Source organism: Pungitius pungitius, chromosome 9, assembly GCF_949316345.1.
Source record: "Pungitius pungitius chromosome 9, fPunPun2.1, whole genome shotgun sequence".
In the NCBI taxonomy this organism is placed as follows: domain Eukaryota; kingdom Metazoa; phylum Chordata; class Actinopteri; order Perciformes; family Gasterosteidae; genus Pungitius; species Pungitius pungitius.
In genome coordinates, this window is record NC_084908.1 from 18,519,056 (window position 1) to 18,546,972 (window position 27,917).

Here is a 27,917-nt window from a genome sequence, read left to right on the forward strand (position 1 = left end):
ATGTTTCCCTTTCTTCTGTTTCTTTTGGTCTCAAAGACTCAAACGATGATTTTACAATCATCGCATAGTGTCTTGTGTTTAATACCTCGCAAATATAGAGTATATAAATACAGCGCTAGCACAAAAATATGAGCCATAAATGAAGAGCCGCAATATTTGGACATCCATGCTTTCTTAGTTTGAGATATTATGAGCCACTTTTGTCACGGTTTGGGTCTGCTCTGTCTTATTTTGTGGTTTTCATGTCTCTGGTGTTCCTGGGTAACTTCACTTCCTGCCTTGTCCTGTCTTCCCTTGTGATTGTCTGCCGTGCTTGATCGTTTCCACCTGTGTTCAATCACCTGCACCTCCCTTGTGTATTTAAGCCCTGTGAGTTCCTTGTCTGGTGTGGCGTCATTACATGTCAGCGTTCATGTGTCAAGTAAGTCAAGTCAAGTCTGTTTTTGTGTTTTCAAGTCTAGGTCCCTGTTTTTGTCTGTTTTGTTTTCTCCTCCTTCCTCCCTTTTTTGGTTGGAGCGATTTTGATTTTGAGTTTTTGACAATTAAAGTCTTTTATTTTTCAACTCTGCGTTTGAGTCCTCCCTCCTTGCCCTCGGACCCTGCGTCGTGACAGAATGACGCCACCACCTAAGGACTCAGCAGGGTTTGACCCAAGAAATCCGTTTTTGGGAACTCGTCTGGCATTTGGGGACCCACACGGCACGCAGCTGGCTGCCCGGTGCAACGCCAACCCTGGCTCGAAAGCAGGCTCCAGGCAGCGCCCCGGTCACCGCCCTTGCCGCTCTCCAGACCCAGGTTGGGCCTCGCCGATGGAGGCCAGCGTCCAGCCCCCAGTCCTCAGCGCACGCTGGAAACAGGTGCTGGAGCTGGCCGCCCGCCTCCAGGCCAGGTACGACCCCCACGCCCTGGACCTCCGCATTCGGCGGCAGCGACGGCGCCAACCACGCCCGTCTCCGCCCGAACCGGCCCCAAGACCCACGCCCCCAGCTCCAAGACCCACGCCCCCAGCTCCAAGACCCACGCCCCCAGCTCCAAGACCCACGCCCCCAGCTCCAAGACCCACGCCCCCAGCTCCAAGACCCACGCCCCCAGCTCCAAGACCCACGCCCCCAGCCCCAAGACCCCCGCCCGTTCCGGCCCCCAGAGCCTCGCCTCCTCCCGTTCCGGCCCCCAGAGCCTCGCCTCCTCCCGTTCCGGCCCCCAGAGCCTCGCCTCCTCCCGTTCCGGCCCCCAGAGCCTCGCCTCCTCCCGTTCCGGCCCCCAGACTCCAGTCTCCGCCCGTTCCGGCCCCCAGACTCCAGTCTCCGCCCGTTCCGGCCCCCAGACTCCAGTCTCTGCCCTTTCCGGCCCCCAGACTCCAGTCTCCGCCCGTTCCGGCCCCCAGACTCCAGTCTCCTCCCGTTCCGGCCCCCAGAGCCTCGCCTCCTCCCGTTCCGGCCCCCAGAGCCTCGCCTCCTCCCGTTCCGGCCCCCAGAGCCTCGCCTCCTCCCGTTCCGGCCCCCAGACTCCAGTCTCCGCCCGTTCCGGCCCCCAGACTCCAGTCTCCGCCCGTTCCGGCCCCCAGACTCCAGTCTCCGCCCGTTCCGGCCCCCAGACTCCAGTCTCCGCCCGTTCCGGCCCCAAGACTCCAGTCTCCAGCCCCGTCCCCACGGCCCCCGACCATGACCCCTCCAGGCCCGTCCCCACGGCCCCCGACCATGACCCCTCCAGGCCCGTCCCCACGGCCCCCGACCATGACCCCTCCAGCCCCGTCCCCACGGCCCCCGACCATGACCCCTCCAGGCCCGTCCCCACGGCCCCCGACCATGACCCCTCCAGCCCCGTCCCCAAGGCCCCCGACCATGACCCCTCCCTCCCCGTCCCCAAGGCCCCCGACCATGACCCCTCCCTCCCCGTCCCCAAGGCCCCCGACCATGACCCCTCCCTCCCACCCTCTTGGGACCGCCTGGAAGTCGGTCCTTGAAGGGGGGGTGGGGTCAGGGGTTGGGTCGGCGCCCCCGGCCACGCCGACGCCGGAGCCGCACAGCTCGGCGCCCCACGCCACGACGACGCCGGAGCCGCACAGCTCTGCGCCCCACGCCACGACGACGCCGGAGCCGCACAGCTCTGCGCCCCACGCCACGAGGACGCCGGAGCCGCACAGCTCTGCGCCCCACGCCACGACGACGCCGGAGCCGCACAGCTCTGCGCCCCACGCCACGACGACGCCGGAGCCGCACAGCTCTGCTCCCCACGCCACGACGAGGCCGGAGCCGCACAGCTCGGCGCCCCCCGAGACCCTGAGGCCCGGCCGCCGACCCGGCAGACCCCCCGAGACCCTGAGGCCCGGCCGCCGACCCGGCAGACCCCCAGAGACCCTGAGGCCCGGCCGCCGACCCGGCAGACCCCCCGAGACCCTGAGGCCCGGCCGCCGACCCGGCAGACCCCCAGAGCACCCCACGCCCGGCCGCCGCCCCGGCAGGCCGCCGGACCATAGCTGTCGGGTCCCCACCCTCCCGCCCCTTGTCTGATTTTCATGGTTCTGCCCCCCTTTAGGACCGTCTGGAATTCGGTCCTTGAGGGGGGGGTTCTGTCACGGTTTGGGTCTGCTCTGTCTTATTTTGTGGTTTTCATGTCTCTGGTGTTCCTGGGTAACTTCACTTCCTGCCTTGTCCTGTCTTCCCTTGTGATTGTCTGCCGTGCTTGATCGTTTCCACCTGTGTTCAATCACCTGCACCTCCCTTGTGTATTTAAGCCCTGTGAGTTCCTTGTCTGGTGTGGCGTCATTACATGTCAGCGTTCATGTGTCAAGTAAGTCAAGTCAAGTCAAGTCTGTTTCGTGTTTTCAAGTCCAGGTCCCTGTTTTTGTCTGTTTTGTTTTCTCCTCCTTCCTCCCTTTTTTGGTTGGAGCGATTTTGATTTTGAGTTTTGACAATTAAAGTCTTTTATTTTTCAACTCCGCATTTGAGTCCTCCCTCCTTGCCCTCGACCGCGTCCCCCCCCTGACAACTTTATCATATCGGGACAATGTTGATCTACCCAGACACTTGATTCATATGCACAGTGATCCTCTGTGTTGTGTCCAACGTGGATAGAATTGACATTTTATTGTGCATAGTTATGAAACATTGAGGCGAAGGGCGTTGCATATCTCACCTTAATGTGCACGTGTGTGTGTGTCTCATAACATGCAGCCATATTGCGAATTCCCAAAAGGTAATAATTCGTTTTCGGGAAGACGCGAGTGCTTCGAGAAGGTAAACGTGCCCTCGACGTGATGAATGAAGAAACAGACGCTAGAGCCTCCTTTAATTGTCCTTTACAGCGTTTGGCTGTTTTTTTTAATCACCGTAAACAAAAGCCTCTTCTGGCTTATTGCTTAATGTAATCTTTCTGTTTACACTTTCACATCCCTCAAAGACAGACGGATTTTTATTGTATTTACTACATTTGCACGAAGAGAAGCCCTGAGCACGGTCGCAGTCTGCATGTTCCCGTTTGGCCCCTCGGCTGAATGTTAAGATTGAGCCTCGCTGCGGCTGAATGACAATTTCTGATTAGTGAGTTTTCATTTTGTTTGTTAATTTAATAACGAACCAGCCTGTTTTTTTTTAAACCGCAGAAGTCCTTTTGTTTGCTCGCTTCTTTTGTTTTGCTATACAAATCATGGGAAATGCGGAATGCCGTATGGACAATTCATGTTTATCTTGCCTGCGTAAACGTAATGATTTACATTGTGGGGATGAATGGAAAAAACACCAGAGCTAAGTCCCCTCAACACATGTTATTTATTCATAAATACACACAGTTTCCAGGAAGCTCTCAACAGCAGCAGGTTGATGATAAAAAAAACCCCCCGACATTTAGATATTCCTCCTTATTTAGAAACAAAGTAACACACACACACACAAATGAGCCTGTTTTAGTGCCATCCAAACCTCTATGTGTGATAAACACCTCATGGTTGTACATTTTCGAGGGCTCCAATGGCCCGAAATGAAATAAAATATTCATATTAGCGTTTATTATTACGTGTGATGACGGTAAACTAAGACTTGCTGTGTTTTCTGATGCCACTGTTTATATTAGACAAGATAACATGGTTCATTTTAAAAGGACAAGAAAATAATGAGTTTCTTGTGAGGTGTCACTTGTGCAGTGATTGATTGCTGTCTGTATTTCAACACTGAAGAATCATTGTTCGAGACAAAAAAAGGCAACAATATCAATAAAAAAAAAGGCTGAGTGATGTTGGCTGTCGGCTGTTTTCACCGTCGTGCGATTCGTCCACAAATTGATTATTATTTCAAACATAATGTTGAAGCAGCTGCCGGGCTCATTTGATTTAATATGCATCCGAATCCAGTCGTTCATCGAGCTCTGTGACCCCGGCACCTGACGGCAGCATAAATGTGAAGCTGTGCCCCCCCCCCCCTCCACCCCCCTACAAGAAATCACAATAATCACGTTTGAACGGCGAGCAGCCCAGAAAATCAATCAAGGCCTTCAACGAGAAACCGACTGGCCCGGGGAGCGACGGGACCCCCAAATTTTCCCAGAACTCGGCCCCTCACCCTCCTCCTCCCCCCCCCCCCCTCCCGCTGTGAGAGTCTGAGACACACCACCAATTTCCCGCCCAAGCCATCGGATGTGCTGAAAAAGGTCGAGGTGGGAAGAGAGTCGCACAGATCACAGCGGGGAGCCATCTTTGAGGCTTCACCGATTCCCGGTAGATAAGTCACCGCGGGCCCCTGTTTGAGGTCCCAGAGCACAGATGTGTAGCCCCCCCCCCCCCCCCCTCCCTCCTTCCCTCCCTCGTTCCCTCTATCTCAGGTTCCTCTGTGCTCGGGCCGCCCAGGGACCGTTTCTCTCCTTCACTCCTGGCTGCCTCACTCCAAGTGTTGGATCTCTGTCAAGGAGATTCAGCCTCTCGCCCTGTCACTCCCCCCCCCCCCCCCCCCCCCCCACACTCTCTCTGCTTGTGCAGTCTTTTCAGGTTAAACTGTGGAGAGGAGGCTGTATTTCTCTTATCATGCCAGTTTGTTTCATTGCATACCCCTCAGTGCTCGTCGGGTCGTTTCTTCCATTTTTTTCCCCACGCAAACGTTTTGTTTTTGGGGGTGAATTTTTCTTTCATCCGAAGCGAGCGTCCAACAATACAAAAAAAAAAAAAAGCCCCCGCGAGGCAACAGTGTGAGATTTACGACGTTTGGCTTCATGAATAACATTAACTTGACCCTCGACCAGCAGCATGTAAAGCATGCAAGCACATGAGGAGCCTCAGACTCTCTGAAGGTTAGGCTGAGAAGGAGAGATGAAGCATCGGAAGCAATAACTGAAACTGCCGCAGCGAAGGAGCGCGGACGTGTCAGTGATAACGCCGCTTATCACCACCGGGTGAGCGAACGCCCCCCCCCCCCCCCCCCCCCCAACCCAGTAATAATAAACAGAGAAGACAAAGCAAAACAGAGCTTTGAAGAAGGAAAGGTCACCAATGGACTAGGATACGAACAATGTCAGAGGAAGTCTCTGTGAGGGTTTGAACCACGTCCGGGAATTGAGTTTTTGTCGTCTGCGCGCACACACACACACACACACACACACACACACACACACACGCACGCATACGAAGCCTGAACTCTGGGTAATGCAAACAAAGCTTCAAGCCACAAAGATGTGTTGGGTTTTTAATGGAGTTTTTTTTCCAAATGGTTAGAGTCCGACTGGAGAACTCGTTCCATTTTTAAACCTCAGTGGAGTGAAAACCAGCCTTGGCACTGACCTGTCAATCACAATGTGGCCACGCCCAAAAAGGCCCGCTGGAGGCCCCCCCCCCCAAAGTGACTTCCGCGTAAGAGGGAAAATACACTAACGAGCCTCATTGACAGCAGTCATAGTTCATTCATTTATTTCAAAGATGGAAAACGCTCCTTTTATTGTTGTTGTTTTGTTGTTGTGGCTGAACGTAAGAATCCTATTTGATACGATGAGGGGAGCGCACTGCGTTAACCACACACACACAGTACCCCGCGTTGCAGCACCCGCCCACATCTTTCTCTCTGTCTTAAAGACTTTCCCTCCTTCCAGGCACACCTCCTCCCTCTCCTCCAGCTACCCCCCCCCCCCTCGGCTCCACTCACCTGCAGCAGCTTCTTATTTCCACGTGTAAATCAAGCCGCCCTGCGGGTAAAAAAGCATCAGTGCGATTGGTTGAGTTCCGGCTGATGGCTCACATCAGACGCGCACACACACACACACACACACACACAATGTGTCCCGTCCTCATCCAAGCCGAGTCCCTTTGGACAGGCTGTTGGGTAGATTATAGATCTGAAAACCGGGGAGTGACAGCAGTTCATGGAAAGGTTGAGTCGACTACGCACACGCACACATACGCGTGCATGCTTTGGACACAATGCGTACTTTCATTAAATAACACTTTTGGGAGAGAAAGGCTCTGGTTGTGGTGATGTGTGAGAATGCTGCTCTCTGGAGGCCCGGCCTGCAGACTGCACACATGTTCCGGATGTGGACCGTCGCCTCTTCATCTGGACCGCTTCACCGTGACATTTCATAAATTAGTAAGGGCCATTCATTTTTAATTTCTCGTCTGATTTGGGTTTCTTTCATGCATCAATAGGTGCTTTGTGCTTTTTCACCCCCCCCCCCCCCCCCCGTGCATGAGCGTACGAGCATGCACGTCACATGCAAGTTCTCCCTGGGGCTCGAGCTTTTGACTCCGTCTTCCTTCATTAGATGGATATTAAATCCCTACTTCATTGATTCCTGTCTTTAACCTTTGCCTGATTTGATCTGTTACAATGTATTTTATATCCTGCAATTTCCTTCTCTTTTTTTTTTTTTTGGTGCGATTGATGCCTTCCTTCATATCCGTCCCCCCCGGCCTTCCACCTCGTGAACTTCAAATTTCCTTTTTTTCCTCCCCTCTTTTCTATTGGATTTGGTTTCCTTCTAATTGCTCACTTTCTTTCTCATTCCTCCTCTCACAGATTCACCGTTTTCACGTTTCTTAATGAGAGACAGAGCGAGAGGAGAGCGAAAAAAGGCACTTGACTGACTCCACTTCTTTTTCGTCGCACGGCAGCTCGCGTTAGAATCATTTCTGCATCACGAACACGTCGTGACTCCGAAATATTAAAAGATCAACACAAAGCCTCGCAGTTAATAACGACAAGACGTGAATACGAGCGGAGCCCGGAGATACAAAAAAAATAAATCATTTCAATGCGCTGAAGCAATGAAAGATGTGGAAAAGAGCTTTTTTCCCCCTCATCATTCTGAACTTAATGAACATGGTGTAAAAGTGGCAACCGACGAGACGATGTGAAATGATATAAAAAATAAGACTTGTATAGATTGGATTAGAGCAGCCGTACCTGAAACTGAAGCATGTGTGTTTGTTGTGTTGTTCACATGCTGTGGAAGGGAGACGGTTTTCTGTGAGCTGCTTTCACAACAGATGGCAGTGAAGGGCACATCTGCAGCAATTTCTGGTGATTTACTTCCTATGGTGTTTGTACGTGTGTGTGTGTGTGTCAACATGTTTTTTTGGTGGCGACGGGGGGCCCAGGGGGTTGGTGAGGACGGCGGACGGAGACGGCTCTCGTGTCACTCTGAGGAGGACGTGTCTTCTCTCTGACCTTTTCAGACACGTTCACACCCCTCCGCCCTCTCCCTCTTGGATCTTGCACAACCTTTAAAGAATCTGTTCTCTGTGGCTCCCCCTAGCTTTTCCAGCTCTTCTTTCACATGAATAAAGTCTATATTCCTGTGAGAAAGGAGCCCGGCTCTGACCCATTGACAGCTAATGTAACCGTGTCCCTTCTGACCGTTTTAGGTTGACAGGAAGCGGATTAAATACTGTATAAAAGGTCCCCGGATAGAGGTTAGTGATGGTACTTGAGTTCATTGATTTTATGTCAGGTTGGATTGTTCGCCACATAAGTTCAGACCGGTCTGGGCATTTGCACATCTTGAGCTTTCTCGAGCTTCTGACCTTTTGACCTAGTGAGCCAGATTGCACGGCATTCCGTCTCAGTGGCTGCTTGGGACTCGGCGAGGACATCTGGAGGACTTCTTTGTAGCTCCCGTGATTTCTCTGCTTATTTATACTTAGGGATACTCTGTACATTTGGACCTTCCTTGACCACTGCTGTAAGTATTTATGCACAAAGTTAACTGGACAGATAACAGTCAGAGTTATTGCTGAATATCAACTTAACGAATATCAAGTCACAGCTGGTTGTTCCTACTGACCACTGCTGATGAACACAGCGCTGCTGCTCTCTAGTGTACAAACTATGCAACTACATGATGTCAATTAAATCACAAACGTCTTAGCTTACACAAAGATACCGAGCTGATGACGAAACGTGTTTGTTATAATAATAATAATTTTATTGTATTCTTTTTTTAGTCCTTTATCAAATATAATAAGTTGAATGCTGCTTTTTCCTGATCAAAAAGGCTTAGAAAAAAACGACGAAGCGACCTGAACCGCAAGCTCTCGCGATATGTAAAGAAGTTTCGCGAGACTTCCCGCGTTTCGTTTGAGCTAAACTGGAGGGACTTCTGTGTGCAGTGTGCGCAAGCTAACGTGCTAGCAGTGCGGAGATCACTTTTTCCGACGCTACCAAAAGCCCGCTGCTCTTCGCAATTTAAGTCAGCTCCGAGGTGAGGACACATCCTTCAAAGTGGCGGCCGTATGGGCGGCTACGCGTGCTAGCACCACGTGAATAGCTGCACAAACTAGAGCTAACGTAACACAAGCGAAAGATAATAACGTTATAACGTTAACTGGTGGGAACGCACGAGCCGGACTAACCGTTTAAAACAGCTTCGCGCGAGAAACGTAAAACTATACGTCAAGTAGCACTTTAAACGTTAGCTCTTAGTTTCCAGGCTGCTAGCTAAACTGGGGGGACAGTTGCTGTTTGTTGTTGAAGTAAGCTAATGTTTGTAGCATTTACAGCTAACTTAACTTTGTGTTTTATGTTAGCTAGCGGCTAGCCGTTGACGTTTTATAACGCGTACCTGTTAACATTTAAACAGCCTATTTATCTATATCTCTGATTAACTCATCAAATTCGTCTAACGTTATCTATTATGTACTAGCTGACGGTGCTGTGCTGTTTCTTCCCCTTGCTCTCATCTTCTGAACCTCCCGTCTGCGCTTTAGAACCCCAGGGACTCCACAACATGGATTTAGAAGATGACACCACCGTATTAACGACCTTGAAGTCCTTCAACTCCTTCATCAGACACGCCGAGGCTCCCCAGCGGCTGTCGGAGCACTCAGCGGGGAGCGTGAACCTGCAGAGTCACTACAAACGCAGCATGGAGGTAAACGGGAAGCTGACGGCGTCTGCACAAAGCTGCTCTAAAGTTGGTGTTAAACATGCAACCTTCTGCACTTAATTCCTGCTCTGTGCCCCCCATGCCCCCCCCCCCTTTTTTTGTTTTTGTTTGTAAGTTGTTGGAAGCAGCGGAGAAGGTTCAATCCAAGAACCGCTACCTTCAGCTGGACCAGGAGAAGAAGCAGATGGAGCTGAGTCACAAGCGAGCGCGTTATGAGCTGGAGAGGGCGGCCTCTGACAGCGCGCGGGACTTTGAGGTACAGGGCGCCTCCGCATCACTCAAATGAACATCAGAGGAGACGTTGGGGTTAAACTCCCATCTGGCCCCTTTTTTTTTTAATGCCACAGCATGAGGTTGACCGGAACCAGGATCTATTGGGGCGGATTAAAAAGTTGGAGGAGAGAGAGACCGAGGCGGCTAAGAACCTATCTGAGCAGGCGGAGGCCAATCGCTCTCTACGTCAGACCCTGGACGGCCTGAACAGGAAGGTGGAGGAGCGTGATACTAGACTGAACACTGCTAACCAGGTACGCACACACACACACACAGACCCGCTTTTACACACACATTTACTGCATTTGCAAACGGGTCGTGTCTCTTTTTTTCACGTGGGCTCACTTCTGCAATCTGTTCCCAGACTATCAGTTCTTTGAAGGATGAGATCAGAGAGCTGAAGCAGAAGATTCAAAACCAAGACTCTGCAGTTTCTTCTCATACCCTTGAAAACCAGGAACTGCAGGAACATTTAGATTTACAGCGCAGGTACGGGGACATACTGAGAATACCAACTTTCCAAGCTCTGTTTCATGCTGTGCTGCGCAAGAAAAGCGCTGACCCGGCATCTTCTATCTGCTTGTTATTATAATCAGGAAGTATCAGGAAGTCTCTCAGCTTTGCCAAAGTCTCCAAGCCGCGCAGTCGTCCTGCTCCGAGCACATCATCAGGATTAAGGTTTGCCACACAAGAATTGACTGATTTTCGGAAAACCTTATTGATGTGAGAAGTACGCAGCAATATGCTGTTTACATATAGTGAGTCGCATCATACCCAAGATCAAGTCTTTTATACATACTCTATATCACAGGTATAGTTATCATTTTAATTATTGAGACATTGTGTTACCTGTACACTTCATGTTTAATTCTTAACACATTTTTACATGATAATGTTTGAACAGGGTGGTTCAAAGGTGTATGAAACATGTCGATGTTGCTATTTCCTTTGACTGACGTCTCCCTCACGTTTCTCTCAGGAGTTGGAGAGGCGTCTCGCCCTCCAGGAGCAAGACTTTGCCATTGTGAAGAATGTAAAGTCTGAGGTGGCCAGAGTTCCGGACCTGGAAAGGGATTTGAAGCGCCTCAGAGAAGACAACGCCTTTCTCAGGTCAAATACGCGCTGAATGTTTTCAATGGACATGCGTTTGTTTCTAAAGACCGCAGCTTAGTGCGAGCCCACAGCGGTCAAAATGTCTGTCCTTTTTCGACGTGACTGAGGGTGCTCACGGCGCACTGGGAGGTTTCAGGTGACGGGTACATTTGGAGAGGGGGGTAAAAGCTGTGCCACATGAGGAATGTTTAATCTCATCGGCGGTTAAGTGCACAAATGCAGCGTTACGTTCACTTTCTTTCTCGCGTTGGAATTCAAAGTATTAAACTCAATTTTTATTTTACGATGATAATGTATCAAAAAAGTATGTTGGTTACACAACTACAATTCAGGTGAAGTTACTGTAAGAGCACGGCCTCACTTTGAGTCCCAGCTTTTTAAAATGAGAATGTTGCCATTGAATAGAAGCAGTGCGTGTAAAGTAAGGCCTTAAGTTATCATCTACTTGCTGAAATAATGGTGTAAAACCCACCCCCTATTTTTTAGGAAGTTATTTTTCGAATAATCACATTCATGCAACGATGGTTATACGTTACTCAGTTGTAAATGTTTTGTCACTGTGTGCTCATAGGTGTGTTTTCTGTTGTCGGGCGGATCAAAATTCATGTCCCTGTTCATGTGAAAGCTGACTTTGACTTTGAGTAGTTTTGTGCTCTTTTGCGTCGGCCTGTTCAGGGAGAGCAGGGAGAATTGCAGCCTGTTGAAGGAGGAGGTCGAGGGTCTGAGGAGGAAGCTGGAGAGGACGGAGAGAACCAAGGAAGAGCTGGTGAACATGGAACTGGAGAAGGAGGTAAACTACGTGTAGCTGTGAAGCACATCGTTATCCCCTTCACTCGCTCTAAACATTAACACATAAAGACATTCAAAGTCAAACTACCTTAGATCGGACTGGTATTTATTTGTGTTAATGATACTGGCCCCATTACACCAGATCACATTTTAGGCTGCGTTTTGTGTATCACTGTTCTCCTTTCGATGCACTTGACTGCTGCCACATTAACGGCAGGTACGTCCAACACACGGACCAACATGTGACCCAATGTTTCTGGAATCCTTTAGAGAGTGGCGGAGAAGCTCCGAGCCTGGGAGACCATCGGCCAGTCGACTTCCCTCAACATCAGGTCAGAATCCGCCACAACGTGTGTGTGTGTCTGTGTGAGCGAAGGCAATGACGCAGAAGAACAGGAACACACGGCTTCCTTCTAAAAGGTTTTACCGGTGTGATCTTTCCCACATGAAGTCTGATTGAATACCACCAGGTGGAGATGTGGTAACTCCAGATAAATGTGCCTCATCACTGTGGATTGACTCCCCTCTGCTCCGTGCGCGTGTCAGAATGCATGCAGTCAAAACGGGTAATGAGAGAATGTTTCGCCTGTTTTCTTCGCGAGCAGCGGAGCCGATCTGACGGATTATAAACGCTGAGGCCTTGTCCGCATGCGTGCGTGGGTGCATGCATGCATGCATACCCGCATGCACGTGCGCGCTCGCCATCTTCACGAGGATTAGTTCTGGCTGCAATGTAAACAGAACGTTAAACGGATCCCATTTCGCGCGGCATATCTGGTCGTTTCTGTGTAAAAAGGGTGTCGCACCTTCCTCCGGGGGTAGGAAGAAAGAAAAAAAAAAAGTCCTTCCTCCTGTAAGGTTTAATTTCGGTTCCAGGGACCTGATGGCGTTTGTTAAATTTTGCAGTTATTAAAAGGCCTAGAAGGATCACAGGTGTGTAGCACCAATCTCCCTTTAATAGGCAATAATCTGGCCGGGTTGTCCATCATTTTTGTGCAGAGCGCATGTCAGACGGGGCTGTCGCTCTGGGTAAATTGAGTCAAACATTTGAAACCGCTCCCGAAGGTGTTCAGACCGCCATGTCATTGGCTGCCTGAGTGCTTGGGCTGAACCCCCCCCCACCCCCCCTCCCCTCCCCAGCCCCTACATTGCACATATGGCTTCTAAAGGGCAGCCATATGTGTGTGTGAGGCTCATACCGATCAAAAGCAAAGGTTAATGCGCTCGCAAATTAACAGTTAGAAACTCCTTCCAGCTGTTTTTTACTTTTTACTAAAATGGCCGCCTTTCGTCCTGGGAGGCTAAATGGAAAGCAAGAGTTTTTAACTCTGCAATCTGTTCACCTTTGTTTCACCTAATAACACACTGCGTGCGTTGTGGGTACTGACTGAGATTTTTGCGTTAATGGCGTACTGCCGTCGCCTCAGCGGCTGTTAAGCAGACGTTATCATTATTTGTAATGTGCTGAATCTTTTCAGCTGCCTAAATGTGTTAAGATAAATTCATAAAGAATGGTGCCATAAGTGCAATTAAATCTAGATTTATGGCATTGTGCATTTTTGGAAAAAAAAAAAAAAAAAAAAAAAAGAAGATCAGCAAATTAGAAAATGAACGACGCTGGAGTGCTGCGATAACATCACAGTGCGTTCACGAGTCATGTAGCAGCGTCTGAATTAATATTGACCAAACAATGCTTTATCTTAGAGCTCATGTTTGTGCTGCGTCTGGGTCACTCGTTAAATTTAAATAAATAAATAAATCACACAACGGCGGCCATATTTTCAGTGCCGGGCCGGTTGTTGGTGTTTCATTTCCTTTCCTTCTGTTGCACAGTCGGATAACGTTGTGATAACGTTGTGTGTGTGCGGCCGGGAGGCCGGCGATTAACCGTCAGAACTACGGGAAGAAGAGATTGGCCAAATTCTCTTGAAATAAGGCTGTCAAGACGAGGAAAATGTCAAAGAGGTTTTCTTCTGGAAATGGATTTCCTTTTTTCAGGGACGTTTTTTCGCCTGTCGTCTACATCAGGGGTCTTCATCATTTTTCGGGGCCAAGGTCCCCCAAACTGATGGTGAGATGGAGCAGGGCCCCCCTACTATATAAATTGCATAAATAGTGTTTATATTATACAGGGCCTAGTGGCCAGCCTAATCTAAATGTGTGCAATGCGGACTGAAAGATAACGTCTTCTCCATCAATTCATACGCTTTCGCTACAATATGTTGGATTCATGTTAATGTGTCTTTACACACAATAAATAGAATTCTGATTCTGACGAGATTTCAATTTGTGGAGAAAACAAAAACAACCTTGGTGTTGTTTTCCAAACAGTGGAATCTGACTTTTTTTTTTTTTTTCCTCCATCACCTCCTCCACCAAGCTGTTGTGCATCTTGTTTTACTCTGTTGAAGGTTCTGTCTGAGCTCAATACATTGTTTACTAAAACAATAAAAGTAGAATAATGTCCAGTCATTTTTTAAGCAACAATGCCCAAATATGACGGGTTCCATCGTTCCACTAAAACCAGAGGATTTGTAGCATTTTACTGTCTCTTTGAACTGAATCTCTTTTGGGTTTTTTTGGGGCGGGGAAAAAAACAAACAAACAAACAAGCAAATTGAAGATTATAACTAGAAGATAATGATGCTAATTATTTGCAGCCCTCGTGGGCAAAGCTCGCCGTTAGCGCAGTTTAATTTACCAGAGATGCAGAAACAATTGGTGACGACGTTGCTTAAATTGCACTTAAAGTTGAACTTGAAAAGTAATACGCTCCAAAACTCAACCAGCAGCACTGTGGAATCACTTAAACCCAACTCCCGGTTGACCTGGGGGGGGGGGGGGGGAGGAGGGGGGGGGGGGGCCTCCGCTCTTGCTGCCTGATTAAAGGGGGCTCCATTTGCTCTCTGCTCCCGTCCAGGCGTCATACTCATTCCATCACGCCATTCATGGACTCATATTTTAGTCATGATATTATTTTCATACCCTAAGCCCCCCCCCCCCCTCCTTCCCTCCCTCTCAAACAAGCAGAAGTGAAGGTGATAAATCCACGCCAACCAACTCCCCCGTTCAGCCTTGGTGTTGACCTTGACCGCCCAGCCTTTTCCTCCCATATAAAATATATGTGAAATCTATATGTATATCTATCGCAATACTAGTTTGACTTGCTGGGAGGCGAAGGCCACGCCCCTCGCCCCCCCTGACCTCCGGCGGGGCGAGGGGCCTCTGGCCCTGGCGAGCTCGCTCAGGTCTGGTGGCGTTTCTCAGGTTTGCCTCCTGCAGCGCGAGCTGAGCCTCCTTTTAATGTAAGGCCCGTCTCACAGGAGATGAGAGATAACGGCGCCCGCTCGCCCGCTCTTTGGTTTTCGACAGATCCACGGTGCCAGCTGGGATTTTAGAGTTTGGAGGTCGTGTGGTGCGCCTCTGTTGAAGTATGTGACCTTCTGCTTTGTTGCCTGCCCATTGTTTGCGCGTGTGTGTGTGTGTTTGTAATCTGTCAATCTCTCCCACGCAGTGAGTTTGTTTTGCAGAAGTGTCACCAGTATTTAGCTCCTCATCTCCCTCTCTGCTGCTCATGTCATTTCACTTCACAGCTCCCCACTGGCCCCGTAACAAAAGGATATCTAAGCGCCGCCTTTTCCATCTTTTCTCCGTCCGTTTTTCATTGTGTGTGTGTACACATGTGCTAACTCTTTGTGTGTGTGTGTGTGTGTGTGTAGGAAACCAGAGGATCTGTCCAGGGAGGTGATTCACATCCAGCAGATAGAGATTTCTCTGAAAGAGCAGAACTACACACTCAACAGCCGGTAACGCACACTTCTTCTCAGGCGCACAAAATGTCTGCCCCTCTCTCCGCCTTCAGACTCCTCTCACTTCCCCCACGTATCTGTTGGAGCGTATCTCTGAGAAGTCCTTAATTGTCGCAAAGTTAATTAAACCGGTCCTGATTCTGATAGCACTCCCGACAGTAACCACTGGTTTGTGTGTGTGTGTGTGTGTGTGTGTGAAGGATTGTGAGTGAGAGAAAGAGGGAATTCGCTAATTAAACTTGTTCTGTTTCGGCGGAGGTGAAGTCCGTGGGGAGAGCGCCGCGGTTCAGTCCGACTGAGAAAGCTTTCATTAGCCAGCGAGCGCCTCTGTACCGCTCTGCGTATCGCGCTCATTACGGAATATTAGAAACGGGAGAGCGGTGTGTGTGTGTGTGTGTGTGTGTGTGTGTGTGTGTGTGTGTGTGTGTGTGTGTGTGTGTGTGTGTGTGTGTGTGTGTGTGTGTGTGTGTGTGTGTGTGTGTGTGTGTGTGTGTGTGTGTGTGTGTGTGTGTGTGTGTGTGTGTGTGTGTGTGTGTGTCCCCGACACGGCGAAAGCGCCTCACAGAATTACTAAGTTACTTGTGAGGCGCTTTGCTCCGAATCGACTCTGAGCTTCCCCAAACCCCTTTTGGCAACAAACCTCCTGTTTTCCCTGGTTCCCCGGCACTTCTTACTCCTCCCCCCCCCCCCCCCTCCCTTTCCTTTCCTAGGGTGAGGAGCGCGGAGCGGTCTCAGGCGGAGCTGCGGGCGGAGCTGTCCCAGCAGCGCGGCCGGACTCAGGAGGAGCAGAAGAAGAGGGAGGCGCAGGACGCGCTCGTCCGCCGCCTGCAGAAGAGGGTGCTGCTGTTGACCAAGGTGACGACTCTCCGGCTCCGTGTGGCTCCTCTCCGGCAACCTGGAGGCCCCCCACCCCCCCACCCCCCTCTCCTGATTGGTCGATGAAAGTCACGTGCCCCCCACGGGTTTCTATCTTACTTCCCCCTGCACTGCGGTTCCTAACTAGCGCTCCCTGTGATAGTGATTTCTCACTGTGTGTAATTCCCGAGGTCAACATGCTCAGACTGTAAGTACACAAAACACCCCCCCCCCCCCCCCCGCCCCCGCCGAGCTCAGCCGCACGCCAGCCCTGCCGATGGCTGGGGATCGAGTGCCTCGCTCGGGTTGTTAAAGAAAGCGGAGAAGAGAACGAGTGTCGTCCTCCCCCCCCCCCCCCCCCCTTTCTGCCACGAGGCTGCGACCCGCTGACCCATTAGAGGCCCCCCCCCCGTCACATCCCCGCGCACGAGATAAAGCGGTCGACATGGAAAGCAATTTAAAGAAATAGATGATGAAGACGGTAATGATAGTTTTATCGCCCCCCCCCCCCCCCCCCCCTCTGCTTCCCGTTTGTTTGTTTTTTAAAATAAGGGTTTTTTATCGGAGAGGAGCCGACAGATTTTTGATTTAGATTGGGTGAATTTCATTGCGCGTTAATAGACCGTAAATAGCCAAAGGGGCTCGCTGGTTTGGATTGGCGGCGCACACACACACACACACACACACACACACACACTCACACACTGACCTCTAAACGTGCACCATTCTGACTTCTGTTCGGTCGGCCTCCTTCGTCTCTCCACTCCCGAGTTTCTCCCAGGATGCATTAGGAAATTCTTGCATGACGAACGACGCTGCTTCGGCGCCAAAACTAATAAAGTAGAATTAAGTATGATTTCTCATATAGTGTTTTTAAATGAACCCGACTCTCTCACTCTTAAAGTGATTACGTTGGTTTCCATTCTGGCTGATCACCGGTAGAATCTGATTATGCTAATCGTGTTTGTTTTTTGTGTACAAGCCGAAGAGCTAATCTGACTTTCAGTCCATTGTTCATAGATTTTACTTCCAGGAATTACAAGGCTGTTTTTTTTTTTTTTCCAAAAGAAGACGACAGCGCTCTGCAATCAGCGCGCGTTACCTGTCGTTGTCTGGACTGGCTCTTTAGTGCCTCCCTTCCACCCGACAGTCGGGCAATCGTGGCCAAATTAGCCCCGTTAATAACAGACATTTCAGTCCATTGAGCCTCACAACTGGAGGCCGGTTCCCTAAGCGGCGCGCCCGCCTGTTGTGTATGTTCATTAAAAGATGCGCGGCTCCACTTTTACGACGCGCAGCAGGCCGGGGACGTGTTGTCGGAGGCGCTTTGGCTGATGTCACATTTGCATCAATAAAAACGGTCTGTTAGACAGTTATCAAACTGATTGCTTCTCTCTCGTCGCGTTGCCAGGCAACCAGCGCAGGAATTCAAAGTAGTAATGTCAGGTGCATTCTCTGGATGCACCTGACATTACTACTTTGCTCTGAGAGCATTGTTGCCATTAACTAAATAAAATACATATTTATCTATTTTACCCAGTGCTGTATCCACTTGTCCTTTCTGGCAATTGAACTCAGTTTATGCTCTGCGTCCGTCAAGGTGAAGCCGCTAGCTTTCCTTTTCTTAGAGGAAGGTGTTTGAGGGCTCGTCTTCTATTCAAGCGTTCTGGAGGAATGAAGCATTTGAATATTGAAATGACCTCCTCACAGCAAAGCGAGATGAGGCAGTGGGACGTAATGCGCTTCATTTCTCACTCAGGATTTTCTGAAGACTTTTGTCTCTCAGATCTGAATTATTGACTTAAGGGGAAACCGGGAGGAGCGCGACCACAACCCTGAGCTTCTCCCGGTCGCAGCACGAGTGAGAACGGAGCAGCTGCTTCGTGCTTTGTTCCTCATTTACAAAGGCATTTGCCCGTCGCATCAACACACCAAACTGTCCTGCGAGCTCAACGCGGACAAATCCCCCCCCCCCCCCCAAAAAAATGATCAAGAGGGCTTTGATGTTCTCATTCCCCTCACTGGCAAACACTGCCTATCTGATGGCACAAAAGTCTGCTAAGCCGTGACCGTCCTGCTCAGCTCCGTGGGAATGAGTCAACTGTACCGCAGGACTTACTTTTCTCCAGTGTTGTGTTATCGTGTGTGTGTGTGTGTGTGTGTGTGTTTTACAGGAGCGCGATGGAATGCGCGCCATACTGGAGTCCTACGACAGCGAGCTGGCCCCCAGCGAGTACTCCCCCCAGCTCAGCAAGCGGCTCCGGGAGGCCGAGGAGGTGCTGCAGAGGACCCAGAACCACAACGTGGAGATGGAGGTGTGTGTGTGTGTGTGTGTGTGTGTGTGTGATCGGACGTCACTCGTGGTGCATTGTGGGTAAAACTGGAAGGAAATGGAGAGAGGTTTTTTATTTTTTTGTTGCCTCGGTTGCCCTCTTATCTTCCGTTTGTGTCTGTTGTTAATCAGTCGGAGAAGGACTGGAGGCCATTTCTCATTTATCTTTTTTTTTATTGTCCACTTGGCCGAGGTCGCCCGTGGCCGGCGGCGTTGTGGTCTCCGGTCGGCCGTCGCGTCTGCTCCGTTTGTCGCGTTTGTGTCGCCTCCGGAAAATTTTCTCCACAAACATGGCGCGGACGTTCCCAGCTTCGACACAAGGATGCGCTGACGGGGATGCGGCGGTCAGAGGTCAAGGTCCCTGTGACCTCCCCGACCCTCCCGCCCCCCCCGAGAGCGATATATGTGATCAGTGCCTTGAGACGTTCATTCAAATCAATGGAATCAGATGCTAATTATGACTTTTTCACATACATTTAAAAATAAACGGCAACGGGTCTGGTTTGTGCAGACTTCTAGTTTGGAATTTTGTATTTAACTTGTTTTTGTCCTTTTGCTTCAGGGTCAGCTGACCAAAGCACAGGAGGAGGCGGGGACTCTGAAGCTGCAGCTGCATGGCGTAAGTATAATTGTTCTCGCACACACGCTGCCGTGAGGTACAGAAAACAACACATCGTTTCCTTACATTGTCACAGAGTTCTCCCTAATTAACGCCTATTGGTTCTGCACCAGCAACCAACAAAAACAAAAGTACCCAGGAGGCTAAAAGTAAAATGTTTATTAAAGCTATACAAAAATCTTAATTAGTACCTTGTGTTAGTCATTGTAGCCTCGAGCTTTGAGCGCTCGAGCCGCCTCTGGCACCTTTTTTTTTTTATTCCCAGCTGCAACCCAGGCAGGTGTGTTCGGCCTCTCTGTGAGTCAAAGACGCTTTAATAAGCCTGTGACTAGCCTGCTGACAGTGTGTATGTATATACTATTATAGTGTTTAGATGTGTACGTCACTGGTATCACATTTTCCCTCAACAGTCAACACAGTTTAGTCTGTATGGAGAAGAATGAAAGCAGAAAGCAGGTGCACAAAAGGAAATGGGAGGCTAATTGCAGAGAGGAGGGTGAGATTGGGGTGAAACAAAGATGCAGGGGGACTAAAAAAAAGTAGGGCGGGGTTGGGTGGGAGGGGGGTTGGAACATTGAGAAATGGAGGGCTAATGACGTTTTAAAGGACGTAGCTGTTGGTCTGGGTGCCTGTCTCGACAAGATAGCGCCACTCTGGAACCGAGTCCTCGGGCTCCGCCGGCTGCCGAAAGGTTCCCGCGAGGCACAAAGCCCGAAGGTGACGGATGTTACGGCAGCAGGCCCATTTTCCTCCGTCTGTCCCAGGTGGAGCTGGAGATGGAGTCTCTAAGGAAGCAGCAAGCCTCCGCCGGCGATGGCAGCTCTTCAGAGACCAAAGAAGAGGTCGGCATACTCAGGTAGTTAGTGCGCACGCACGCACGCACACACACACACACACACACACACAACCTATTGCCAAGACAACCATTTCCACACCTGGGACATGAGCGATTCATGCTTAAACAAGGATGCAGGTTCTATAGGATTGGATTAACTGTGAGCCGGGCTGCATTAACGGACTGAGTCAACACTTTGCATATTTGTTATAGTAATAAACTAGTCACTGAATGTGTGTGTGTGTGTGTGTGCGTGCGTGTTTGTGTACATTTTTCAGGCAGAAAATTGAAGATTTGGAGGCAGCCCGCCAGTGCTTGGAGCAGCAGAACAACGATCTGGAGATGAGACTGGAGAGACACAACCTCCAGGTAAGGCCACGTCCCGCCCAGTGGCTTTCTGTGACTGGATTTGCTCGCCTGGCACACGGGGGACCGCGTCGGCTCACACAAACACCGGCCGAGTCCAACCGCTTCTCAAGGACAATTGGACCCAGGTGGGGAATCCAGCCGATTTAAAAAAAGTGCTGCTTTATTGGTCGGAGGGATTAAAATAGAACTGGCTGAAATGAATACTTTACCACCTGAACATTGTGTGCGTGTCAGGTCCTCTGACTCCCCTGACTAGAACCGTACCAAACTAAGCCTACCGGGGCCACTCTAATGAAACGTGTGGGGACGAGCGCGTTGGATCCATTTAGCCGCGGGGTGAACGAAATCCATGTGTTCTCAAGCATGACCACCACTTTTAAGGCAATTGACAACTAAGTACGTGTAGGAGTGTGTGTGTAGGAGTGTGTGTGTGTTTTGAAAGTTGCACGTTCAATGGATCAGGTCAGTTCTTAGTAAGTAATTTTTATGAGTCCTCCATGGTCTAATGCACTATAAGAGAACTCTACATGAGGCCCAGGGAGCAGATGAGTTACTGAAAGGAGAAATGAGTGCTTGAATGAATTGGCATGACAGAGGTACAGAATTGAATGCCTGAATGAATTGACAGCGGGGGGGGGGGGGCGGAGGGGGAGGTTCGTGATCTCAACTTGCTTGTCAGATTGTTGCAGCCAAATCGTCTTTTCCGCCCCGTCTTTGATATTGAGATCAGACTGACGAGTGACTGTCAACCACTGGGATTACCGGCGTAATGAAAGCGCTTTTCATGGTGCTCAATCCTCCATCATCATTCATCGGCATTACTGGTATATGAGTGGCGTACAATGGACATTAAATATATCTAATAGTAGTAACAGTAAGTCACTGTTACTACTATGACGAGAGCAGAACCCGTTCTGTTCCTTAAAGGCTCACGCTGCAAAAAGTCTGACTGTATTTTTAATGAGAAAATGGCCTTACTTCTCACTTCCTTTATTACCTCAGTGGAAACAACAACAACATAGTAATCATGAGCCTGTGCTTAGCTTTAAGTCTCCAGTACAGAAGGATGTTCGATGAGTCCTTTCTAGGTTCATTTGGGGTGAAATAGACCATAAAGTAGAGTAGTGTTCCGGGGGGCGTGGCTACCGTGTGATTGACAGGTTGTTAAATGCGCCCGCAGTCGTTCGCGGCTCCTCTAGGTCACTTCTCCGCAGAGACAAAATGAAAAACCAATAACACACAACTTCTTATATCCAGTTGGTGGTTCCAAAGATGAAATGAAACCTTCCTCATGGACAGATGTGATTAATTAACCGCCGCCGCCGTGAGGCAGCCGGTTTTTGTCATTGCCAGTTGTGTGAAATGTATCTCTGGCTTATCAGCAGGAGACTGAAAGCCAGACGAGCAGCTTCCAACACAAAAGTGTTTGTCGGGCCCAAACAAATACCAAGTGGGATCATTATCCTGTGAACCGTTCACGGTGCAATGTGGGATCGCTTCTGTTTGACTTCACTTCTCTGGTGGAAAATCATGCACATCCAACGCTGGCTTCAACAACAGCTCCTGACTTCGGTCTGATATCGTTGGATTGCAGTGTGGACTGAAGCAGCAGTGATGGTCGACCTGGTACTGCTGCATGTTTTGCTGTCCAGAAGAAGATAATTGTCATTGCAAGATGTTGCATCAACGCCGTGTCTCTGCTGTGTGCATTTGCTGACACAGCAGCATTGTGTTTGCTGTTGATGATATGAGAAATATGTCTCTTTCTATCTTAACAAAAAGACCTCCTCATTAGCTTACATTGGCTAACTAAAAGGCCTGCTAACCAACCTCAGTTGGATTTTGTGAATTTTGTTCACAAAGACGATCAACATTAATGTTTTGTATTCTGTGGCTCCAGTCTTGATTGGTTCTTTGCTCATGTTGATTAAATACAAGCGTGCAGTTTATACGTGTATATATATATATATATATGTTATAATAATAGAAAAGTACTGCCTAAAGGTAATTGACCTGACAGCTTTGATCTGTCTTCTGTTTACCTGCTACGGGTCAGGAATACAATGCAGTCTATTTAAAAATGCAACAGCATTTTTTTTTCCCGATTCAACAGATTACATTCAGTTAAGAGCTTTGAAAGACAAACTATTTTCACAACAAACGCAGGGCGAGAGTGTCTCACATTGAAAGGAGGTGTTTGGTTGACGAGTGAAAAACCTCCAGCATAGTGAGAAAAGATTAATACGCCTGAAAAAGTGACGTTTGGCCAAAGCAGTGCGTGTTTGTTTTCATTTGGCAAAAGCCTGGTTCTATGTGGGGTTTTATACCTTTTTTATAAAAATGATGATGATGGTGAGCAAAAAGAAGGTGAGTTGTGAACCCGCACTGCGCGTCTTGAACCACTAGACTATCAATAGCTTTAAAAAGAGAAACATGCTAACATTTGCAGGCAAATCGGTATTTAATTAAAGCAGTGCTTTGGGGGTTATACAATTGTTTTATCTTTTTAAACATGAACTGGAACAATCCACGGAGGAGCGTGTAGAACAGCCTGCAAGTGGTCCTCCTCCTCCTCCTCCTGCTCCTCCTCTTCCTAAACCATGAGTTTGTTCCAGGCAAACGTTGAATTGCATTTTTATTTTCTCTGGTACTGTATGTTCACGTGTTTGGCAATAAATGTAACCTGAACATCTGTGCCAGTAAAGCTCTTTTGAATCTGCTTATGGCGGAAGCCTGGCTGCATTTCAGCAGTTAAGCCGAGCTCCTCCTGCAGTATGACGTCATATGAAGGTCCACGTTGTAATGGCAAATGTACCTTATTTGAGACTCGATCACTGTTCAACGGTTCAAGCAATGACTACAGCTGAAACCATGGCTAAATGTGGACGCCGGGAGGTGACCTTCAGGCCACATTTGTCCTGTTTTCCTGTGATGACGGTCCACCGTGAATGTGGAGTTTCCTGGCGAGTCGTTGAGGTACGTTCCTCTTCATAACGTCTGGCAGGTGGACACAGAGTTTGTTGCCAGCAGCTCTCACGCCAGGGGAAAGAAAAAAATCTCAGTTTAATGTAACGGGTCCTCGTGACAACATAACTCATGTCCCGCGGGCGACCTTGTCCCACTCCCCACCGCCACATTTCACCGAGACAATCCAAGGCGGCGATGCTGTTGGACATATTTTCAACGACGGCGTGAAAGACAGCTGTTTACAAATGTCCCCTCGCGACCGCCGGTTCCCCAAATTAACGAGGAGGCCGCATTGTTCGGGACAGTTGTGCTCAGATTGATGATGATTGGTGTCTGAAGGATGGGCGCCGCCAACAACAACAACAACAACAACAACAACAACAACGGGGGCTTTGCCGCGTACGTGTCCCACAATGCACCGGCCTCCCGAGACGAGAAGTCTCTTCGGACTGAGCTAAAGTGATGATGCCCACGCCGCTCTGTTTCTGGAAGTGATTTGGAGACCGTTCGGTCCGATTCGGTTCCATCCTGCTCGCAGCGTCCGGTCCTCCGATGACGTAACGGTGATGGAGCTGAACCCCAAAGGACATAAGGACAACTTGCCCTTACCAACAATGCCAAGACATCGCTTTTTCCTTGCCCTTTGAAGAACGGCTACATCTTGTCAGTAAATATCTATTAAAAAAAAAACCCCATCTGTCCAGTGGACGACAACTGGGACCTCAATTACCATCAAAGAAAGACGCAAAGGTCACTCCCGACACTCTCACACAGGTGGGACGGTCCTACGTGACCAGAGTGTGACGAGGTAGAAGATGGCAACTTCCAGCTACTCTTGAGGGAATCGTCGGTGCTTGGCTCCATTTTGAAGAGGTGCAATGGTAGTGGTGGTGGTGGGGGGGGGGGATGGAGATGGAGATGCTGGTGGTGGGGGGAGAGACCTTGCAGGCTCACACTCTGCACAGCTGGTGGTGTTTTTGGAGGAGAGGTTTTTTTTTTTTTTTGAAGCGTTATTGCAACGGTTTGAAGCGGTGTCGAGTGACTCGTGTCGCCCGCCGCTGTGTAGAGGACCAACCCATCTCTGGTCTCAGTTTGGTGTCCTCCAATAATCACTCAGGAGTCTTGGACCTGTGTGGATGTTTTTGCGTGGCGTCACACTGCTAGATTTGTTATGTACGAAGAGATACTTTAAATGTCGTCTTTGGGCAGTATTTCATGGGGGGGCAGATGCACTTACGGATAAACACGATGCTCTCTGTGGTCCTTTCGGAGCCATTTGTTCAGCGGCGTTCAAGCGACTGTTCCGCCTCCCTCCATGACCCTCCATGACCCTCCAACTCCCTCCCCCCTCCGTCTCTGATGCCGCGCCCCCCCCCCCCCCCCCCCCCTTTCGCCCGGACTCTCGACGTCCGCCTCCGCTCCCTGGTATTAGATGTGTTGTTACTGTCGTTCTATGAATAAGAGAGACGCAGCCTCTGGGCAGCTTGCTGCGCTGCAACCACTGAGTGCAAGAGCAGACGTGCACGCGCACACACACACACACACACACACACACGCACACGCACACACACTGTATGTTAAGCAGTTTGCAAACAGACACTTTGCTACTCGCATTTTTCAGATGTTGCGGCGGGAAAATAAATCCTAATTTATAAACACAAAGTGTGGCGCATTCCCTTTTATTTTTTTAAATAAATGATTGTCCTTGTCCTTGTTAGTACTTTTACATTCCACTGGATGATGCTTAATGATTCTTTTTTTTCATCCGTGGTTCCCTTTTTCTTCTCAGGAGGTAAAATGGCCTTTCCTCACTGTGTTGTGATACACGAGGGTTCAACCAATTAAAAAAAAAAAATGCCACAGAGAAATAGATTTCCTTTTAGTTATTGCTGTCGAGCAGTCAATTAAAACTTTTGCCCCGCGACTCAGTCCGGGCTTTCCCCCCCTGCCCCCCCCAATAGAAAAGTGAAAGTGTGAATTGGAGGTGGAGTTCATTCTAATTTTCCTTCCTTTGGCCTCATTTCAAGGAAGTATAGTTGGGCGAGTTCTTCCTGTGCCGGTTTTACTCCTCAGCTCCATATCTGTCTCACGCTGTCTGGCTCTTCCTTCCGTTTTCTCTCGCTGTTCATCACAACACACACCCCCCCCCCCCCACCACCCCCCCCCCCCCACGTATACCGATGTAGAACATCTATACAGATGTCAACCGGGGCGTGGCTGGGTGTGCGGCCCGGTGGAAAATGCTGCGATGTAAATACCTACATTCTCATTTTTGAAAAATGCTGCTGGTCCTCGTGTTCTTTTCAGTGTCCTGCTCCCCATCTACCTCATGCCCCCCCCCCCCACCTCCTGTATATTAGTTTATGAAACATTTACTAGAACGTCTTTAATTGCAAACACAGCTGAGCGTGAATATGTCTACCTTCAAATGAGTTTCTAAGCTCAAAACACAATGACACTTGACGCATTGACGCTGTAATTCAGTGCAGGCCTTCTGCTGCTGAGGCAGAAATGCATGTCCTGCTCAAAATGCATTGAAATGCTGAAAGCTGAATGAAATTAATTTCAAAGAATTGCTGAAAATATAGGAATGAGAAAAGCTAAAATACATTTTAAAAATAGCAGAAAATACAAGGATGATGATGATGATGATGATCACAAGCACACATGAGAGGGAGTTATAATGGTAGGGGAAACACTGGGGAGGGAGGGAGGATGTGGATGAAAGAGGGGGGGAGAGGGACAGCAAAGGTGAGGGAGGAAAGATGGATGGCGGAAAGAGTCATGGCGAGGGGGGGGGGAGGAGAGAGAGAGGGGGCACGAGAGGAAAGAGAGAGGAGGGGGAAAGACGGGGAGGGCGAGAGGAGGGGGAGGAAGAGGGAGGGAGGGCAGGAGAGGAAAGCGAGAGAAACCCACACATGCAGGTTAATGAACTTGTTATGAATTTCTATTAAAGTCACAAAATATGGTTCAGATTTAACGTTGATTATTACAATCGATGTAGCTTCTAATGTAAAAAACAATTTGGTCACATGGACATCATATTTAAGTGTTTGCTGACCTTCTGACCTAAAGTTAATTTGCCTTCCTCGTCAGCGGGCCAATACACAGAAATGAAAACAAATGGAAATTGGATTAAAGTATTGACATTTTAGAGTGAACGCTTGATTGAACAAAAATGTCTAGACACAGTTGCTGCTCACTTACTTGTTTTGTCTTTGGCGTTGAGAACTGGAATCAAGTCCTCGATGAGCTCAGATGAGCTGAAATGAATCCTCTCTCTCTCTCTCTCTCTCTCTCTCTCTCTCTCTCTCTCTCTCAGGGAGACTACGATCCCCTCAAAACCCGAGTCCTGCACCTGAAAATGAACCCCACCGCCACCGCCAAGCAACAGCGGCAGCAGGACGGCGAGGCCCTGCGGGAGGAAGTGACGCGCCTCCGGGAGCTGGTGCGCTCGCTGCGGGGGGGCGGCGGCGGCGGCGGCACCCTGCAGGACGAGTCCGGCCTGACCGCCGCCGGCCTCAGCCTCCCGCCGCCGAAGGAGGTTCTGGGTAAGATCCACGGCGTGCATTCACCACGAAAGTTAAAAAAAAAAAACATCATTCAAATCCGTAAAGGGCCGAATATGAGCTGCGGGTTCGGGCAGTTCCTCGTTATTCAGCCTCTTTGATTGCTCACCGCGGGGGTGGGGGGGGGGGGGGCGGTGTCAGATGGTCGGATGGGGAGAGTGTAGCTGTGACAGGGTGAGATGTTTAATTGGAGTTCAGGGAGGGTTCTCTTTGAGGACCACTAACCCAAAACTTTTAAACAACCTGCTTTTTTTTTACCACTCTTTTTTTCTCTCTGGTCCTTTCTTTTATTTTCTTTAATTCTTCCCTTCTGCTTCAGACCCAGTCTACTCCTGCAATGATATTGGAGCTTCTTAACAGCGTGCTCCATTGAACTTTTTAGCAGTTAGTACAGACTTAATGTGTGACATCTGTTCTTATCCTCAAACAAGGGTCAAAATACAACGGCGTGTCTGGAAAAGTATCAACGGACCAACTGAATGCAGTGGATGTAATACTTCATGTACTCCATGGGGCAAAACATTAGTTTTATCTATATATTTTACAATAACGACATGAAGTCACTTGTGCAATTAAGCCATCATCATAAAGAGACCTCTGAAAGTTATTAACTTTCCTCTCAATACAACACAAATCCCCAGTTGTGCTGCAGTACATCACAGAAGTAGAGTAATCATCATTAGAGTCTTTTCAGGATTTGGGCCTAATCATTTTTATGTAACCAAAATTCAGTAATTGATGTGTTATTTTCTGTGTTTTCTACATCAACCGTATCGCTTCAATGTTGTTATAATTTCCTTGGTGCTATAAACTAAGTGAATGCACTGAAATGTCCAATTAGAAACATGTTAAATCACTTATTGTTTAAATTGGCCCATCTTTGCACCTGAAAACCATTTAATTAATTCATTAAATTTAATTAAAACCATTGAATGAAGCTGTTAAGTACAATCCCTCTTTATGCAGGACTGTGTCTGGTGAATGGAGGATTTTTCCTGAGGGTAACTTCTCAGTGGGAAGTGAAATTATG

General features: G+C 49.1%; 1 protein-coding gene across 1 annotated transcript in view; it reads left to right on the forward strand.

The window, feature by feature from the left end:
- Window positions 1-8,509: 8,509 nt before the first annotated feature.
- mad1l1 (mitotic arrest deficient 1 like 1) overlaps window positions 8,510-27,917 on the forward strand; it is a 32,406-nt gene continuing 12,998 nt past the window's right edge. Inside the window, exons 1-16 of the mRNA XM_037471935.2 lie at window positions 8,510-8,673; window positions 9,179-9,342; window positions 9,473-9,613; window positions 9,705-9,884; window positions 9,995-10,119; window positions 10,227-10,308; window positions 10,610-10,740; window positions 11,419-11,533; window positions 11,803-11,864; window positions 15,252-15,338; window positions 16,052-16,196; window positions 18,371-18,511; window positions 19,091-19,147; window positions 19,912-20,003; window positions 20,261-20,351; window positions 26,641-26,869. Coding sequence (XP_037327832.2) covers window positions 9,199-9,342; window positions 9,473-9,613; window positions 9,705-9,884; window positions 9,995-10,119; window positions 10,227-10,308; window positions 10,610-10,740; window positions 11,419-11,533; window positions 11,803-11,864; window positions 15,252-15,338; window positions 16,052-16,196; window positions 18,371-18,511; window positions 19,091-19,147; window positions 19,912-20,003; window positions 20,261-20,351; window positions 26,641-26,869 — 1,822 coding nt within the window. The 5' untranslated portion in view covers window positions 8,510-8,673; window positions 9,179-9,198. The remainder of the gene's footprint in view (window positions 8,674-9,178; window positions 9,343-9,472; window positions 9,614-9,704; window positions 9,885-9,994; window positions 10,120-10,226; window positions 10,309-10,609; window positions 10,741-11,418; window positions 11,534-11,802; window positions 11,865-15,251; window positions 15,339-16,051; window positions 16,197-18,370; window positions 18,512-19,090; window positions 19,148-19,911; window positions 20,004-20,260; window positions 20,352-26,640; window positions 26,870-27,917) is intronic.